The 18,911-nt window shown below is 41.7% G+C and overlaps 2 protein-coding genes across 2 annotated transcripts; one reads left to right on the forward strand and one right to left on the reverse strand.

Moving 5' to 3' along the window:
• The first annotated feature begins 3,313 nt into the window (after positions 1–3,313).
• Positions 3,314–4,717, forward strand: LOC125662678 (uncharacterized protein F54H12.2-like). The gene is made up of 2 exons (XM_056150901.1): positions 3,314–4,348; positions 4,478–4,717. Exons 1-2 carry the CDS (start codon positions 3,314–3,316, stop codon positions 4,715–4,717), a joined length of 1,275 nt encoding a protein of 424 aa, XP_056006876.1.
• Positions 4,718–6,984: 2,267 nt separating this feature from the next.
• LOC130050685 (uncharacterized) lies at positions 6,985–7,773 on the reverse strand. The gene has a single exon (XM_056150902.1). It carries the CDS (start codon positions 7,771–7,773, stop codon positions 6,985–6,987), a length of 789 nt encoding a protein of 262 aa, XP_056006877.1.
• Positions 7,774–18,911: the final 11,138 nt, after the last annotated feature.

Raw genomic sequence — 18,911 nt, forward strand, 5'->3', positions numbered from 1 at the left:
ACGTTTTCAACGCACGCTGAAAGCACGCATGTGGCGGTATTTTACACGTCATAAAACACGACGGTATGTCGATGTCTTGGCCGATCTGGTGTATGGTTACAATCATACCTATCATCGCAGTATCCGGCGAGCTCCTGCTCAAGTCAATGCCAAGAATGTCTTGACCGTATGGAAAACCTTGTATGGAAAACAGAGTGCCGATACCACGAGTCGTTTGCAAGTGGGGGATCGTGTACGCATTAGTAAAGCCAAACGTACGTTTGAAAAAGGATATTTACCGAATTGGACCAAAGAACTGTTTACCATCTCTAGAAAAGTGCCAGGACGAAACGTCTATCGCATTCAAGATGATCACGGGGAAGAATTAGAAGGAACGTTTTACGAGAAGGAATTACAACAAGTGATTAAAGACGATGATGTCTACGAAGTGGAAGAAATCTTAGGGTATAAAAAGCGGCGTGTGGGAAAAAAAGTAATTTCAGAAGTCAAAGTGCGTTGGAAAGGATATCCCCCCAGTTTTGATTCATGGATTCCGCAAGCGGATCTCATTCGGCCATGACCGCCCAGTGGACTTTCTTGGGTGAAAAAGTCCCTCGAGCAGAAATTGTGTATTTTGCACAATTATTCCTGTGTTTAACCATCATTATCACCTCGGTCGTCATGTTAGCCTTAGGCGATCCCAATCGCGATTTTTGGATGGTCACCTTAAGTTCTCTCGTGGGCTACGTCATGCCTAGTCCACAAATGACGTTAGCGAGCCCGAGTATAAAACAGGATCGATCTTCTTCAGATTCACCAGTTCACCATGGCTAACACACAGTACGCCTGGAAACAAGAGGGAAAGAAAACGGCATGGTTTGCGGATAAGCAGATGTGTTTGATGCATTGTAAACAACACAAAGTGTTAGATCAACCGGTGTACTTGTACAAACGTATACTGATACCTCACGGATGGTCAGCCTTTATCATGAAGACTAAGTATCAAGAGTTTCGCTGGAAAGTCAAAGCCTTCTGGGGATTGATGGGACGACAAGACGAATCCGATTGGACCTTAAATGAGAGTCCTTGGTTTGACCATTCCGAGGACTGTCTCAGACATTTCAAAGACATGATCAATGAAGGTTATGATGTAGCCGATTGCTGGGGAACCCGACACTATCTGGTGATGCGACGACGCTTAGTCCCGAGACGAACCCTGACGTTACCAGACTCGGATGCGTTGATGTGGGTTGGTGGTGGCCGCGATCAAGAAGAATGAATTGAATGTATTGTCATGTTGTATGTTGTTTCAAATAAAAAATTGTGAAAAAACAAAACGGTGTTGTGTATAAATAGAGAAGGAAACAGAGACAGGGGCTCATTTAAGACATCATGGCTGGAGGAGAAGGGTTTTACATGACTCTGTTGAGTGATGGGTCGATGGAATCGTTTCCGACGAATACGACGGCTCAATTTAAAACGTTATTGCCACACACCATGGACTTAACGGATGGAGCATGGGAAGTCGGATTGACCGAAATGATGTACTCGGCCAACTTACAAAACGTATCGGATAGCGAGGCTTATGTCGACGTTCTCATTCCAGATCCGTATACGCAACATGTCCAAGATCCCAACACTTATAAATGGGAAAGATTTAAGACAGAGAATATGGGTAAAGTCACGATGGCCGGGTGTGAGGTGGTGGTCCCCTGGGCTCTGACGCCATGGTCCCATCTCTTTGCGGGAGGGGATAGTTTATTTCCCTTCGATATCATTCGCATTCACTTCCGACCCGGAGCTTATACACAACCTTTGGCGTTAATCAATGAAATCAACGCAGCCTTAAGGAGAACCGTGTGGAAAGTATGGAGCGAGTTAGGGAATCCTAACGACGAGGGGAACAACCAGATCTTAGTGTATCACCCCGAGTACGATCGTGTCGAGTATCAGTTTAATGGGAAAGCACTGAGATCCACCCCCATGTGCATTCGTTTCCCTACACCCTTAGCGTACAAGCAAGGTCTGGATAGTGACAAAATGATCCTGGGCGATGAAACCATGACGAAATGGATCAACGTGAATTACTTGGGGAACACGACCATGGATGTCTACGACAATCTGAAAGCCATGTATGTGTATTGTGACATTGTGGATCCTCAAGTGGTGGGCACCAACAAATTGAAATTATTGAGAGTCGTCCCCTGTACGGGTCAATACGACGATCGACAACAAGCCCGTTGGGAACCGATTCGAGCCGAATATTTGAAACTGAGTAAGAAATATTTCGATACCATTGAGGTACACATCATGAATTCTTTAGGGCGTCCTATGGGCTTTTTAAATGGGCGCTCCTTAGTCAAACTTCATTTCCGCAAAGTGTATTGAAAGATGAAGTACCATCGAGGAGTCAGACGCCAGAAAGGACACGGAATCTGGTTTCTCATTCCGTGGATTGCCAATGCCATTGGGGGTCAAGCGGGCCAAGGAAAGAAGAGAAAGAGACGGCGTAAAAAGTATAAAAAGCGGGTGTAACCTCTAACGAAGTTCATTTACATCAAGATGCACTACCATAAAGGTTTAATACGGCAGCAGGGTCACGGGCTTGGAGCCCTGCTGGGAATAGCCAGCAAAGTGGCGGGTCCCCTGATCAGTGGATTATTAGGTGGAGCCCCCGCACAACAGCAACAACAACAACAGCGTCCTGTCTATCAAGAGAGATATTATGATTACGACCGCCCTTATCGCTCTTATCAGAGGAGACGACGTAGAAGCCATCCAACAGAAGAATATGATCCAGAATCTGAAAAGCAGAAGGGAAAAGGATTTTTCACCGATTTACTCAAATCGGGGGCTAAAAGTGCCTTAAAGGCTGCTGCTAAAACAGGGATGGATGTGTTAGATAATAAACGATCACTCAAAGACGCTCTCAAGACACACGGTGCCCAAGCCCTGAAAGAGACAGCAGGGTATGCCCGTAGGCGAAGATCTCGAAAAGCCCCATCCAAACGAGGAAGAAAAGCACGCACAGGAATACTCAGGAAGCCTGGAACCACGACCCTCAAAAGAAAACAGGTGGGAAAACAGGTGGGAATACAGGAAGGAAAAGGATTTGTTAAAAGAAAACAACGTATCTTAGCTCGGGGAGGGCCTCATAAGAGACCTAGGAAGCAACCTAGGAAGCGATCTAGGAAGGGAGGTAGGAAGCTAGTGAAAAGGGGTAAGCCAAAACGCTCTCTGGATATTTTCGACTGAGAACCCTATAAAAAGGGGGTGAGAAGGAGACCAGAACACATTTGATGCCAGTTCACGCTGAGTAACACATCGTTCCAATATGATGCACCGAGAATCTTGCGCTTGTGGCACCAGCAGTTTAGAACTGTTTAAAGTGCCCCCGACCAACGTCACTTTAGAAGATTCGAAATGGATGGAATATTACCCCATTTCCAGTACCCTCAACTCGGATACGGCTCCGATTGAATTTGAAATCAAAGGACAAGGAGATGAATATCTGGATTTATCCCAAACTTATCTCCAGATGGTCTGTAAATTCACGAAAGCCAATGGAACGAATCTCACAGGAGGCCATTCGACCTCCACCCCCGTGACTAACATTCTCCATTCCCTGTTCAGTGAAATCGATGTCAGTCTCAATGGAAAAGTCATTACCCCGGGGACGGATACTTATCCCTACAAAGCGTATCTGGAGAAATTGTTGTCTTATGCACCCAAGACTCTGGAAACCCAGATGAGAGCCTGTAGCTTGTGGGAAAAAGATACGGCAGGACATATGGATGAGGTCAAATTAGAAGCTCTGGCTCAAACTCCTGTGGAATTTGCAGTAGTGAATAACAAAGTCAACATCGCGGCCGTCATCCCGACTCCCGAGTATCCGGATGATTCCAAGAATGTAGGGTTGAGAAAACGTCACGAGAAGATTACAGACAGTAAGGAGATCGTGTTGATGGATCGATTACATCTGGATTTGTTTGAGCAAGAGAAATGTCTCCCTAATGGTTTGGATGTCCGTCTCAGATTCAATCGCGCTCGACCCCAGTTCTACATGATGACCGATGCCGGGAGTAGTGGGAAAGTGGTCATTCAAAGTATGATCTTGTGGGTGAGGAAAGTCAAACCTGTGCCGAGTATCATTAATCTCATCAATCAGCAACTGAGTACTCAAACGGCGAAATATCCATTGAGACGAGTGGAAGTGAAAACCTTCACCATTCCTAGTGGCACCCAATCTAAAATCACCGATCATCTGTTTCAAGGACAGATGCCTAAACTGATCGTGTTGGGCTTTGTGGACAATGCGGCTTTTAATGGGGATAATACCAGAAACCCCTTTCATTTCCAAAATGAGAGAGTCAAGAAATTAGAAATCAGTATCAATGGAGAAATGATGGAAACCCGACCTTTGGAACCTAATTTCACCGACGATCAGTACCTGAGATCGTATTTGAGTCTGTACAAAGGCTTGGGAAAATTAGGCCAGGACTGGGCTCCGGACATTACCCTGGAAGAGTATAAAAACGGTTACACCCTCTGGTGTGTGGATTTCACGAAAGATCAAGAAGCCCAGACGGATAAATTTCATCTCATACAGACGGGGAACTTGAGAGTGGAAGTGCAATTTGCCGCCAACGTGGCCAGGACCTTAAACTGTGTGGTGTATGCCGTGTTCGACAATCTGCTAGAAATCAACAAACAACGAGAAGTCAGTATCGATTACTAAGAGAGAGATGGATACTCAGCAATTGAGAGATGTTTTACAACGAGATTTAGGACCGGCGTTTGCCGGTGTGTATCCTCGAGATGTCATACCTGAGCTGTTACCTCATCACAAAGCCATCGTGGTGAATACAGACCCTCACGATCGCCCTGGAGCGCATTGGGTCTGTTTGTATTTGAGTAGCCCTACCGTCGAATATTTTGATTCTTACGGATTACCTCCCAGCCATAAAGACATCCAAGACTTTATTCAACGCCACGGAGAGACTTGGATTCATAACACCCATTGTTATCAAGATTTGAATACGGATGTCTGTGGATAATACTGTGTGTATTTTTTACATCAACGCCATCGCCATAGAAGCACCGTACAAGAATGGTTACTTCCCTGGAAAGGCACGGCCTTACAACGCGATCGTTTTGTGGCTGATTGGTTTAAAGAGACCTTCCGAAAACCGAGAACCCATCAAGGACAAACTTGTCAATGTCAAAGACTGAATGTATTGTAAACTATGTTATTGTTATTGTTCATAGTTGGAGTTTAATAAAACGTTGAAAAAAAATTTTTTTTTTCTTGTCATTGTAATCAACCATGTCTTTTCAAAAAGAATGGGTAGCCCTGAAAAGGGCTGTTTTCTTTCTCTCTCTGTTCTTGGTCTTTTCTCTTCTTCTTCTCTCTTCTCCTTCTTCTCCTTCTCTTCTTCTCTTCTCCTTCTCTTCTTTTCTTCTCGGTCCCCCTCACTGTCTGTTCTTCTTCTTCTTCTTTCTTCTCTTCTTTTTCTGCTCCTCCGGGGGTTGCTCGTGGTCAAACACAAAAACAGGCAACCACCCGTGTTTAAAAAACAATCTCCCCGGAGGCCGTTGCACCACTTCTAACTCTGCGTCCCAGTTTTCCTCAGGCGGGGGCAGATCCTGGCTCATGGGCGGTGGGGGAAGAGCCTCCCGTGAGGCCGGCGGGGCAATCTCTTGCTCCCAATCCTCCTCCCATTTGATACAATAATCATTCACTGTAGGGTCTGGTCCTACTCTACGGCTCATGGTTCTGGTTCCTTTAAAAAATCGGAATGCCCGATTTTTGACGTTGCGCTCGTTTTAAAAAGGCGAGAGCGCGGACGTCCTCGAAAACATCCCCTACCTCAGATGGCTGACGTCATGTTGATGACTCATAAAAAAAAAAACAAAAAAAAAACAACACTATATACATAGGTCACTTGTTACCATTTTTCTCAATCATGTCGTTTGAACGGTACGTGCAAGATGAGAAAGATGTACTAGTGTGTGGGTATTGCCGAGGACCTTGGAGAACTTGCGGCTGTTTTCATTATAAAAAAGAAAACATCCTGGCCAAACATAAGTGGATAGAGTATATGGCAGAGCTGAATTATTGTCCCTTTGTCTATAAATGTTGTGGTCACACTAGAGAACCCTGGCTACCGTGTAAGTGTCCGCAGCATTGTACCATCACCCCTGAAGAAGAAATAGCGCATAAGGACTGTACCTGTGAGATCTGTCAGGAGTTTAGAGAGCGCTGGACTCAGAGAAAGTTTAAACCCCACCTGTTTCAACATTGTCCTTACAGTCAAGAACCCCGGTCAACGTGTACCTGTGAGACCTGTCAACCAGCATGTCGGTGACGGATCTACGAGGAGATGTATTATCTCTACCTTGGGTGGATGCTATTGTACAACAATGTAACTGTTTAACGGTGAAACCTCATGGATTAAGTCAACGTATTGCTGACCGATTTCCTTGGGCTAATCTGTGTGCGACCCGACAACCTTTAGGACGGAGAAATTTAACTATAGCAGCGGATCGAGGAATACCGGGTACTGTGTGTATTATGCCTCATTCTACTCATCCTGATGTGATCTGTTTGTTAGCGCAATGGGATTACGGGAGAGGCACTCAACGCTTACCCCTGTATGCCGATACCCCCGAACAACGTGAACTTTGGTTTCAACAATGTTTACAGGAATTAGGCACTTTGTCTTACCAGACTTTAGCGTTTCCTTATCGTATTGGATGTGGATTAGCCGGAGGCAATTGGACTCATTATAGACAATGGATTTGTGACTTTGCTTATCAGTATCATAAACATGTTTACATTGTCAAGAAAATGTAACTTTATTATAGCTTTATTCTAGCTATTACTTGTGTTAATAAAACTTTTTTAAAACAAACTTGTGTGTTTCTTGATTTTTGCCATAAAAAGTGTCTTTTCAAAAAAGTTGGTGGCCCTGAAAAGGGCCGTTTGGTCCTAAGGACCGACTTCTAATGCCTGGTTCCGGTAAACCGGCATAACGGGCACCGTCCCCGGGTGTGTCGCCGCTCCTGTAACTCTTCCACGCACGAGCAGCAAGCTGGGCGCTGCCCACATCCCCTACACGTGATACCGGAGTGTACCCTGTCTTGCCAGCAGACAGGGCACTTAAACCAGATAGGAACCGCCCTATCTGCCCAGCCAGGGACAGTCATAGGGTGGTTCGTCGGGGGATGAGTTGCCACCGGTGCGTGGGTTGGTCTCGGTGGCGGAGTCCTCCCTGCAAACCGGATGGTAGGTGGTGGGGGTCTTGCAGGGGCTGCCGGTCTCGGTGGTGATGACGTGTCTGCCACCAACAGCGACGGACTCTGGGCTGGACTGGGAGGTGGTGCGGGGGACGGTGACCTCGGTGAATACTCCACCGGTGACGCTGGTGAGTCGCTCATCGGCACCGGGCTGTATTCCACCGGTGCCGATGGGATCGCTGGTGGTGGTGTTGTAGGCGTCGCCGGGGAGTAAGGTGGTGGTGGTGAGGGTGGCTGTGGGGCCCGTCGGCGCGGTCTCGTAGCCGTGGACATCCGAGCGGTGCGGCGGCGGCGTCCACTCCCTTCATACTCTGCCCGCACCCGACAGATGATCTCACGGACCCCACTCTGGTCGAAAGGGGAGAAGGTGCTCAGGTCGTTCTCAGAACGCACGACCCAATTCTCCCCTACCCGTTCCTCAGCCACCACTACCAGCCGGTACCGAAAGCCAGGCAAGGTCTGGAAATTGTAGAGCGGGTCTCTTCTTGCAGCCATTCTTCTTTCTTCTTTCTTCTTAAATAATCTTCAAAAATCTTCTACAACTGTGCTGGATCACCAGTGAAGCGAACTGGCGAGTGCGTCGGTATATATCAGGAAAGCGCGGACCTCCTCGAAAACATCCCTCGCTTCGGAGACGAAGCCAAGATGGTGGCCGTCAAAATGGCGGATTTGTGCTTTCGAGTAGAGAGTTTTTTCTCATTGTCTTTTTCTAGACATTCGATATCTGTGCAAGGTAGATTTAATCTGATAGATTCTGAGACGGCGAATGCGTTAAACTTATTTTTATTTTGCTACGTCGTATAGTTTTCAAAGAAACAGAGGTTAAAGAGCTCGAGTCGAGGTTCAATGTTTCTTCACCACCTCTTTAAAAATTTATTTCTCGACCATGTACATCCCTAAAAACATCTCATAAGGTCTATTCGATAGAAAACACCTTATTTGATTCGATTTTCACTCTACCTTTAGGATTTTCTGGATTCCTCATCAAATAAACCCTTCTCTGAGAGACTCAACCAAACACAGCTTTCATGGCACATATTTCAAATACATAACTCCCACACACAACACCAATTCACATGTCTTTTTAAAATAGGGTCCAACATTTTTTCCATTTCTCGAATCCTGCGTTGAAATCGATATCGATCAGCGGCTACAGTCATCCAGATACTTGTCCGGTCTTCTTCGGGTAACCGATACACTTCATTATTGTCCAGATTAAAAGTCACACGTTTAACTTGACGTACATCTCTCGAAGACATCGTAGTCTGATTTTCTCGATTTCTGCTCTGTCTGTGGGTCGAATTCGTTTCAATTCCTGGCCCATTAAATGAATCAATACTAAGGCTTGCGGGGTGATCCGGTTCTCGATCAAATACTGACAGAGACATGGATAGTCCTTTAAGCTGATGGGAAATAATTCTTCTCGCATATAGTGTAACACAAATTCAATCTGCCAAGAATGAATGTCTGTGAGATAATCCAATACATAAACTATCGCTTTCTCTGTGATGTGGTCACTGCTGGCCATCCTCCGGGAATAAATGAAATGAATTAAGTTCTTCACACTTTATGTATACTTCTCGAAGCCAGTCCTTGGTGATACTTTCAATCTCGGCGGTTTTTTCAGGCATGCGTTTCTTGAATTCCTCCCCCAGGACATAAATTAACATCAATCCCGCATCGTTATAGAGATTGATGTATATCCGGTTCCGTAGATCTGTATATTCGTCCAGAGTCATTGGAAACACTCCCGCTATCAGAAAATTTTTAGCGAATTGAAACACCGTATCGTCTTGCATTTTCTCGACCCATTCTAATGCATGGTTATGCGCTTTTTCTGCGATGTTGTCACTTTCAGCCATGGTTTGTAAATGAAAAAATTCCAAAACGTTCTTGTTTTATAACAGGACCTCCATTCCTTTCATACGAATCAGTTCCACGAATCCTTTTTGTAGACAATCGCGTAAGATCCGATCAATGTCACTCATCTGGTCTGGAAGGTTCTGTTTCAATTCCTCAGCATACAAATAAATCATGAGTAAACGTCCCGTATTGGTATTCTCCGCTAATGAATCAGCAATCCGTTGAAAACTATGTACATTTCTGACCTCCGGTGACATCTGTTGTACAAATTGACGAGCATTTTGAATGAGAGGATTATGTAAGGCCACGTTCATACATTGTAGTACATAGCTATATCCATTTATTCTCGTAGTAGCACTGCCGCCCATAGTAAATAACGAACGTTCAGAAAACACCTGTATTTATAGGTAAAGGTTATGCATCACGTGATCAAACACCTGCACCACGTGATCAAACACCTGTACGTCAGCTGGTTTTTCTAAAGTCATTCTTGTCTGACCTTCAGTCATGGATACACGGAGAATTTTAAGAGCGAGACGCCGCCGCCAGGGAATACAACAAGTGGAGAATTTAACCATAGTAGAAGATTATGTAGACGAGATGGAGATCTGGGACAATTTAGTACAGAGATGTCGGCATCGATTACGCTGGGGCCGATCTAAAAATTGGTGTTTTGACTATGTATTGCGGTCACATGAAACAGTGGAGGATATTTACCTGCGTTTAAGTGACATGTACCTGAAAAATTCCCCCCTCATACAGTCCATGATTTACCAGTTTTACACGTTATTGAACGGCACTCAAAAAGTATCGGGATTTATTCGACTGGAGAAACCACGTCACCGGAGAAGTGTATGGGTATTGTTTTGGGATGCACACTGGATGTGGGAAACCATCGAAGAGATACGTTTCCCCGGGAGAAGAGCTCGACAATTAGTACAACACATTATATCAGAAGATCATGACTTACACGTGTATATAGAAGAACCTGCGTATGAAGCCGGCCATTTTTAAAAATAAAAACTTCATGCACAGCCCTTTTTAGGGCTACTTTAAACACCAATATAAGTTCCATTCCACTAAAGTCAATGTGTACCAATGTGCACTAGCACGCGCTGGTCGCGAGAAACCGGCTTTTCAAGTTCAATTAGTGCACTAGCACGCGCTGGTCGCGCGATGTTCTAGCTGAAACCGGTTTTTCCAGAAAAAGATGATGCAACCACGTGCTCCCCACGTGTCCCCCACGAGACAGAATAGTCTAGACATTTTGCTGGCTATAAAAGCGGAGCCCCAGTGTCAGTCCTCATTCGATCTTCAATCACCTTCCAGAAGACATGGCTCAGAAACAACTAGAATTTGTGGACAAAGCTCAGAAGAAAATAGATCAGCTGGTACAGAAGGAGATGGGGCCACAGAAAGACTACATTGAACTGAAGAAAGCTAAGAGTGACGATCAGAAGACTGAACTGGGGAAGACCTCGAACTTCTTGCTCACGTCTCCAGACTACGTTGCTCAAAGAAGAAGAGAAGAGAAGAAGATGGCCCAGACCTCGAACCAGACCACGAGCTTCAATCTCACGCCTTCAGACCACGTTGCTCGACAAGAGAAGATGGCCCAGACCTCGGATTACCTCCCTAGCCAGAATCCGACAGACCCCGGATTAGGCTTCTATTTTCCCGATTCACAGGATGCTACGGGACTGGAGATGGGCTTATACGATAAACTCCCCTTCGGTGGAGAAGATTCCCCCATGAGCAGGACCGATTTCGCCATCATTACCACGACACTAGACGGGATCGTTAACCGCATTAATGTGCTGAGTAATGAGATTGGAAATCATACCACAATCCTACTGAAGAAGCTGGAAGAGCTGACTTCTAAAAAACCTAGGAAGGAATACACTCCAGATTACACTGCTAACCCGTGCTACACGTGTGGAGAAACAGGACATTGGTCGCCGGATTGCCCACAGAAAACAGATTATCCGCAGACCAGTAAGAAATCGAGGTCAGCAGATTCTCAACAGACCAGCAAGAAAACCAAACAAAAGGATCCTTGCTTCAAATGCGGAAAAATAGGACACTGGATTAGTGAGTGTCCAGAAGAACAAGCGGAGATAGATGCGATGATTGGGTCCGTACCTGGCTCAAAACCCCCTGTGAAGAGAGAATACACACCGTTAGAGATGTGGAATCCGCCCGCACCTACTGAAGAACGGCCAAAAAAGAAGAAGAAACTCAGCAGAAAGTAATGGACTGTGCTTGAACTGTTATGCTTATTGAACTGTTTTTTATGCTTATTGAACTGTTTTTATGCTTATTGAACTGTTTTGCATTGTTCTATGCTTGTACCATTGTTCTTTAATAAACATGTCAACTTAAAACCTTGTGTTATTCTTTTAGATTTAATACACAGGATTTCACTGGATTTGATTTTCAGAAAAATAGCAGGAACTCATTCCAGGAACTCAAACCGAAAGTACCGCATGCTAAAATTAGACCAGCGGCCATAGGCCAACTTATTCACCCGACACCCGGCCTACAACCCCTGCTAGGGTTGACCCCGTCCTAGATATTGAACCACTCCGTTGACCCCGACACCGCTTGACCAATCAAAAGACGCCCTTGCTTCACCTCATTTGCATAAAAAGTGCACTCAGTTGAACCCCCTATCGGGAGGCGTTATACTACTTATAAACAATAATACATCAGTCATTCATATGTCGATTCGATATATCCCTGTGAGCTAATTTTCAAATTTAAGGTAACTCGTGATATCTTGTTTAGAAAAATGTATACTAAACGATAAAAGAATAAAAGAAGCAATAATTTCTTCCACTCTCGGAAAAATAAATCACAAAATCTTTTGATTTCTTGAATTACTTTATTGGAGGAACTTAATTTTTTCGGGAAAAAAACTCTTTAAAAATGCGTCATTTTATTAATTTCACCTTATTGAAAATGATAGAAAATAGTACAAATGACTAAATAAGAGACATATTTCAAGCCCTATAAAATCTGTAAAATCCAGGAGCTTCTGGGGGCTTCACCCACTCGGCCTCCACCAGGCCTCAAGGCGGCCCCCAGCCTCATAAAGTGGCAACCCCGTCACTGCAATTCCTGGATCCGCCCTTGAATGCTGCTTACCTTAACTGTAAAAATGCATAGAAAAATTTATAGATTAATTTCCGCACTGAAAATATATTTCGCCAAGCAACAAAGCACTCTATGTCTCTAAGGAATATAATTCAAAACAACGACACCCGTGGCTAGCTACGTATAGACGAGGATAAGCGTTGTTCAGATTACTAGGGACCCGTGTTTGTCCAACTCTCTATTTTGTATTCCATATAGGATTTATGAGATTGGTCACTGTTCGTTATCTTCACCTTTCACTGAAATGTGTAAATATAAATGCTTATGGTATTGAAACTTTTCATCATTAATTTGAAAGAACCCACATGGATTGGAGTTACTGACCAAGGAGGCGAAGATAACTGGCGGTCAATCACCACGGGAGAGAACGTACCGTACACCAATTGGTCCACAAACAACCCCGACAATAACCAAGGAATTCAGCATTGTGGAACACTGAATTGGAATGGTAACGGTTACTGGGACGACGATACCTGTACGAACGAATTCCCCTTCATCTGCGAAGTAGGAGATAAAACATCCTTCAAATTGAAAGAATAGCTACGTGTACATAATCTTTCAAATAAATTTAGACGTTACAATACACATATCTATCAGTCTCTTAAATGACCCACCCCATTTTGACCGCCGCGGTGGTCTAGAGGTTAGAGCATTCGCCCAGCCTGCAGAAGGTTGGGGTTCGAATCCCGGCTTCAACATACTTATCTCGTTAAAACAGGTAGTGACAGTTCCATCGCCAAACGCTCAGCATCAAGTGTGAATGTCACGAGTCCTCGGAGATGACCTTAGAAACAGATGCCCTGTGTCACAGTAGGTGTGGCACGCTAACGAACCCTCACTGCTCAATGGCGGTAAGCGCCGAGCAAAGGCCTAATTTGGAAATCTTTCACCGGTCTTGGTGACGTCTCCTTATGAGTGAAAAATTACCGAGAAGGACGTTAAACAATTTACAATCAATCAGTCACCAACCCACCAACCCCGTCTTTCAGTACTTTCAGTACTTTGATTTTAAATAGAAATATTTATACACCTACAACAGAAATGATGCAGCAACTTAGATGGATGCCTCTGTCAAACTATTTTGTATATAGAACCATCATTATTGTCTTCAAAGTTTTACATCGTCTAACCCCCGATTATTTAGATGGGTTTTTTTTTTCAGTATGTTCATGAAATTAGCAGTAGATCTACCAGATTAAGTCAAAGTAATTCATTATACATCCAACGAGCAAAGACACATTATTTTAGAAGATCTTTTACAATTTACGGTTCACGGTTATGGAATAATATGGCAGAAGTTTTAAAATATTACCCAACATTGGAAACTTTTAAATCCGCTTCTCTTAGAATTTTTTTTTCATTCAGGAAATTAAAACCATATAGATTTGTTTTTGATTATTTTCAGGGTTTTTTTTTTTCATTTATCTATTTATTTAGTTCCAGTTTTAAATACGTAAATAGCGTACATGTATGTATAGAACATACCTTTATATAGCCTACTATTTTATATTGTGTCTGTCTAATACTGCTGTCTGTATATATGTTTTCACGACCACAATGTAAAGTAATTTTAAACTCATTGTGCTATCCTGTTTAAATAAAGGACATTATTATTATTATTATTATTATTACTTATCGAGCATTGGGGTGGACCTAACATGAATGTATGTATATCATTTGTCATTTACAAATCAATTAAGGGGGAGGGGGGTATCTTCAGGGGTTTGGAATGACTGCTTGTCTTCGTATCTGAATAATGCGAGAAAAGTAAATTCAAATTAACCTTGTAGCCAAAGCGTAAAAAATGTGGCGTGGATCTACAATATTCTAACAATTTAATAAGTGTGGAGTGGCCGGAAGATTAAGTTTACGCTGATATTTTGAAATAATAATTTTAGCTTAGCATAATTTACAGTAGCGGATCTAGTGGGTGGGTTTTATTTGAACGTTATCAACCAAATATTATCAGCATTTGCTCTTTTGCGGTCTTCAATTCACCTCCCTTTTTGAAAGAATTTTCTTAAGACATGTTAATTTAGAATGTCGATCAACCCGGCCCTAAGGTCAATCTGGCCCCCAAGTCATTACGGCCACAATTACCGTAGTCCGTCCCAATATACTTTTTATAGATAATTTCTATTTATGATTTATGTAATGGGGTGGGAAGTACATTTATGTTTTATAAATGATGAAACATTGTTTAATATGGTAAATAAAAAACGTATTAATTCATCAAATTTGAATTAAAGCAATACAAGTTAAATTTTAAAATTCAAAATAAAAGATCAAATATAATAACATAGACAATTTTATAGAGAATTAATTCATTATCAAAATTTCATTTGAGTGGCACGTTTGCTATTTATTATTTTTTCATACTTTTAATACTCAAAATTTACATGATGTAATATTTTAAAATAAATGAAATGTGTAGGTATCTAAATCTAAATCATGGTTATAATCACTACAAACAATATAATTATATTGATGTTTGGATGAAAATTATAGCATTAACTGTAAATAAGAAGACAGTAATAGCTAAAAATATAAACCTAGGGGCCGGATTGACTGGGGCCGGATCAACCTGGGACGGAACGACTATAATAGGGGACGGATTAGTTTTGGGGCCGGAACGACCTGTTACCGTTAATTTATACCACTAAAATCTACAAGAGTTGTCTTTCTTTAAGAAGCAGAAGACACTTGCTGTGAAAACGGAAATGGCTGCCGAATTCTGAAGAAAAGTTTATTTTAGGGATCTTTACAGGTATACTTAGGAAAACTGACTGTCAGGTACAGTGCTATTAGGTAACACACTGAATATATTGTCTGGTTAATTATCTATATAGGTAACGGCATAATATGTGAGTTGTAGAAAAGAAATATCTATGGGATTGTCAACTAGGCCTAACGTAATTTCTGTGGAAACAAGGGGGTTATTTACATTCGGTCTCAGACCGAATATAACTAACCCCCACAGAAATTAGGCCACAGGAGTTTGTAAGCATAGCACATTTTATTAACTTTATTGAATTTCAAACTCCTGTGATTAGGCCTATCGACCGAATATAACTAACCCCCTCGTTTCCACAGAAATTTTTGAGTTTGTTTACATCGGTGGCGGATCTAGGCAATTTTAAAAGGGGTGCGACCTAAATCTGTACTTTTTCTACTCAAGACCATAAAATGACAAAAAAATTCTTTCTTTTTAAAAAATTATTCAACCAAATGTGAGGGGAGGGGAGAGGGGGGGGGGGGGGGGGGGGGGGGGGGGTAACCCGCTGTAGATCCGCCACTGGTTTAGGTCACATCTGTCTCTGGGGACAAGGATGACATATGAAAAGAGGTTCAAAGAACCACAGGGTACAATATGACATTTGATATAAAGGTTCAAGTTGTTTAATATTATAACCTATGTGTTAGGAGTAAGGCCTAAGGACTTACAGAATATTTTAATTTATGCACACCAATGTGACCACCACCCACCCATTAGTATGGGACAGCATAGGAGTCTAAACTTTTATATAGAAATGTATTCAAAAATTTAAATTCAGTTTACAAATAAATATGCATGCATCATCTTTAATTTGTACACAACACGACTCTTGTGTTCAAGATGAGGTCACTAGGAGGAATACACAGAACTGAGATTTTTGTTTTAAAAGAGATAATGCTGCAACTCCTCATTCACTGTAGATTACAGTTATTTCATGTTAAGATGACCCCTGGGATTAGGATGGAGTCACAAAAGAGTTGTAATTATTATGTATGAATAAAGTAGACATTTTAATGAAAATCTTTTAAAGGACCAAATCATGATGAATTATATTTTTTTTAAAATGATGTGTACTAGCATCTCCATGTCTTGTAGATTCATAGTTAACATCGCGACCTCTGAGTCCAGGTAGGGGAAGATGCACTATATCCACCTGTGGGGTTTCGTTGTGGGGCACAGCATAAAAAATGTATCATTTACAGGAGTCGAAATTAACTTTTTTTTTACCACAGGCTAGTTTTAGCCTGTGGGTAAAAAATCCGCAGGCTAAAATGAAAACCTACAAGCTAAAATAAAAATAATGAAGCAGTGCTCTTTTTTCATGTTGTTTTTTTTTTAAATCAATTACATGTATTTTTCCCATCATTATTCATTACTGAGCCTTGTGGGTCAATAGGCATCGTTTGGAAAAGACACTAAGTTACGTAAGTCATGTTTAGGTCTCTTGATTATCGCACCTCTAATCCACAACCTGTTTACCGCAGGTCCAATTTCATGCCACATCAGATTTGTCACTAGTGATTCTTCAAAGCGCATCCGGGACTCATGGTTTTATAAGCAGCACGATCACGAGTCCCATGAACTTTTTTGATAATCGTCTACGCGGTGAGCAGTGCACTTGTGTCATCACTACAACCCGACCTCAATATGACAATAAATTAATTTAGATAGGACATTCTCATGATTCTGATGAAAATAACTACCGGAAGACTTGGTAAAACATAGACTACGACTTTTTTTCTTCTTCTTAGATAAATGAATAACAAAAACCTCATACTTAGAATTCAATTTAATCACCCCTATAGGTGAACAGGACTCGTGGCACATGCATTTTTCATCATAATCCGATGTCCGACCTCTAAAGCATTTGTTTGACTCCCGAGTTCCTTCAAAATCGTAAAAGAAAAATCCAGATAGAAACGGTGGTTGAAATCGATCGTTCATGTAAGCATTTGTATGATTCAGAGTGCAGGTTTAAGAAAAGCGAATGACACATTACCGTATAAAACGGATACGATACGATCATAGTTTGTAAATCACAACTCGCTAAAATTTTCAAGTGTCCACTATTTTTACTCGCTATTCTTCAAATGTACTCGCATTGTGCGAGTATTTCTCGTTAATTTTGAGCCCTGCATTTAGTGTAAATTAAAAGAATATTAATATCAAAGAATAATTGAAAAACTAATGATTTGGATCTGAACGCTGCTCAGGATGTACACTTGTTTGTCTCGGGCTCGTAACCCTGTCCAGCTTGTTTTGTTTTGTACTGAGATGTTTGTTTATGTTTTTTATTTAATTCGTATTGTTTATTTTATCTAGGATGTTGTCCACTAAGCTAATGATGGGGATTGTAGCACTACCCTGCACACAGACATGGAATGGATTTGCCCAGTCCATTATTAGAAGAGTGACCAGGACTGTTCGTCTCATCAGAGAAGTTTCTCGAGAAGCATTACAAGGTACAGAGCTACATTATTTTAAATAAGTTTCACTTGACCGGCTATCAACTTATATTTTTAAATAATAATTTGTGAACTTTTACCACCCCTTGGGCCCAATGGATATGAAAATGGCTGGTTCAAGTTTTATGATTCATGAATATAATAAAACACTTTTATTAAAAACAGTTCTTAGATTTCAAACATTCATTGTTAAACTTACTAACACTGTTACACATAGTATATATATTGTACCCAATAATCATGTTAACTGCTAGCAAATAATTCAGAAAAGAAAAAAAAATATATACACTGTTTTTATAATCTCTTGTAGAAATAAATCAAGTCTTCTTGTTACATAATTTAAAGATAATATTTAAAAATGAGTCTGAGCTAGGTTTTGTTTGTCACATAAAACTAACGCAATAGTCGATGCCATCTTCGTTTTCTCACTCTACAGAGGGATTTCATGTAGGTACTCATTTCTCCCGAGTGTCTTGACATTCACCAGCTGGCAACATTATGTGACTCGATCAGCTCAGCCTCATTTACATTCTCAATTTTGGCAATAACTGATCATTGAAATTTTTTAGGGACTTGTATGAATGGGCAGAAGAATTTTATTTAACTGACCACCCCATCATTGCCTGCTGTTGGAGACTGAACACTTTATTGAAAATTGCTGGGTGTAGCAATCAGTGGGTGTCCTTATTTGCCCTGAGAAGAGTCAGAGAAGTATTCATTTTTATTGCAAAAAGTTTAGTTCATGTAATGAGCATGAACACACATTTTACAGTTATCTCCCTTAGACTATGTAAATTATAATACAGCACTTGCTATTGATGTTATTTTACATATTAATGTTGATTGAATGTTGTCAATTTGGTTCATAGTCAAAGATATGAGTTATAGCTGCCTGTATTGTACCAGTTTACATACAGTTACCTACAGAATTAACAGTAGATTACATGTACCTGACTCCCCAGGTTACCTGAGTGATTATTGCTGTTGGTCTGCATCCATCATTGTGTTTCGTCTGTCGTGCATTACCAGTATTGAACATGTTATATACCTGTCTTTAGATGGGACGTATTAACTTAAGGTAAAGCAATGTCTGTATGTCCGTCTGTAAATGTAATGTGAAGTATTATGGTACAGCAATGTCTGTATGTCCATCTGTAGATGGGATGTATTATGGTACAGCCATGTCTGTATGTCCATCTGTTGATGGGATGTATTATGTTACAGCAATGTCTGTATGTCTGTCTGTAGATGGGATGTATTATGGCACACCAATGTTTGTATGTATGTCTGTAAATGGGACGTATTATGGTACAGCAATGTCTATATGTCCGTCTGTAGATGTGGAGTATTATGGTACAGCAATGTCTGTATGT

The sequence above is a fragment of the Ostrea edulis genome, chromosome 10 (assembly GCF_947568905.1).
Source record: "Ostrea edulis chromosome 10, xbOstEdul1.1, whole genome shotgun sequence".
NCBI classification, from domain to species: domain Eukaryota; kingdom Metazoa; phylum Mollusca; class Bivalvia; order Ostreida; family Ostreidae; genus Ostrea; species Ostrea edulis.

Coding starts and splice junctions, on each gene's coding strand:
- LOC125662678 (XM_056150901.1), top strand. CDS start 3,314: ATGATGCACCGAGAATCTTGCGCTTGTGGCACCAGCAGTTTAGAACTG. Junction 4,349..4,477: donor TTCATTTCCAAAATGAGAGA/GTCAAGAAATTA, acceptor AAATTAGGCCAG/GACTGGGCTCCGGACATTAC.
- LOC130050685 (XM_056150902.1), bottom strand. CDS start 7,773: ATGGCTGCAAGAAGAGACCCGCTCTACAATTTCCAGACCTTGCCTGGC.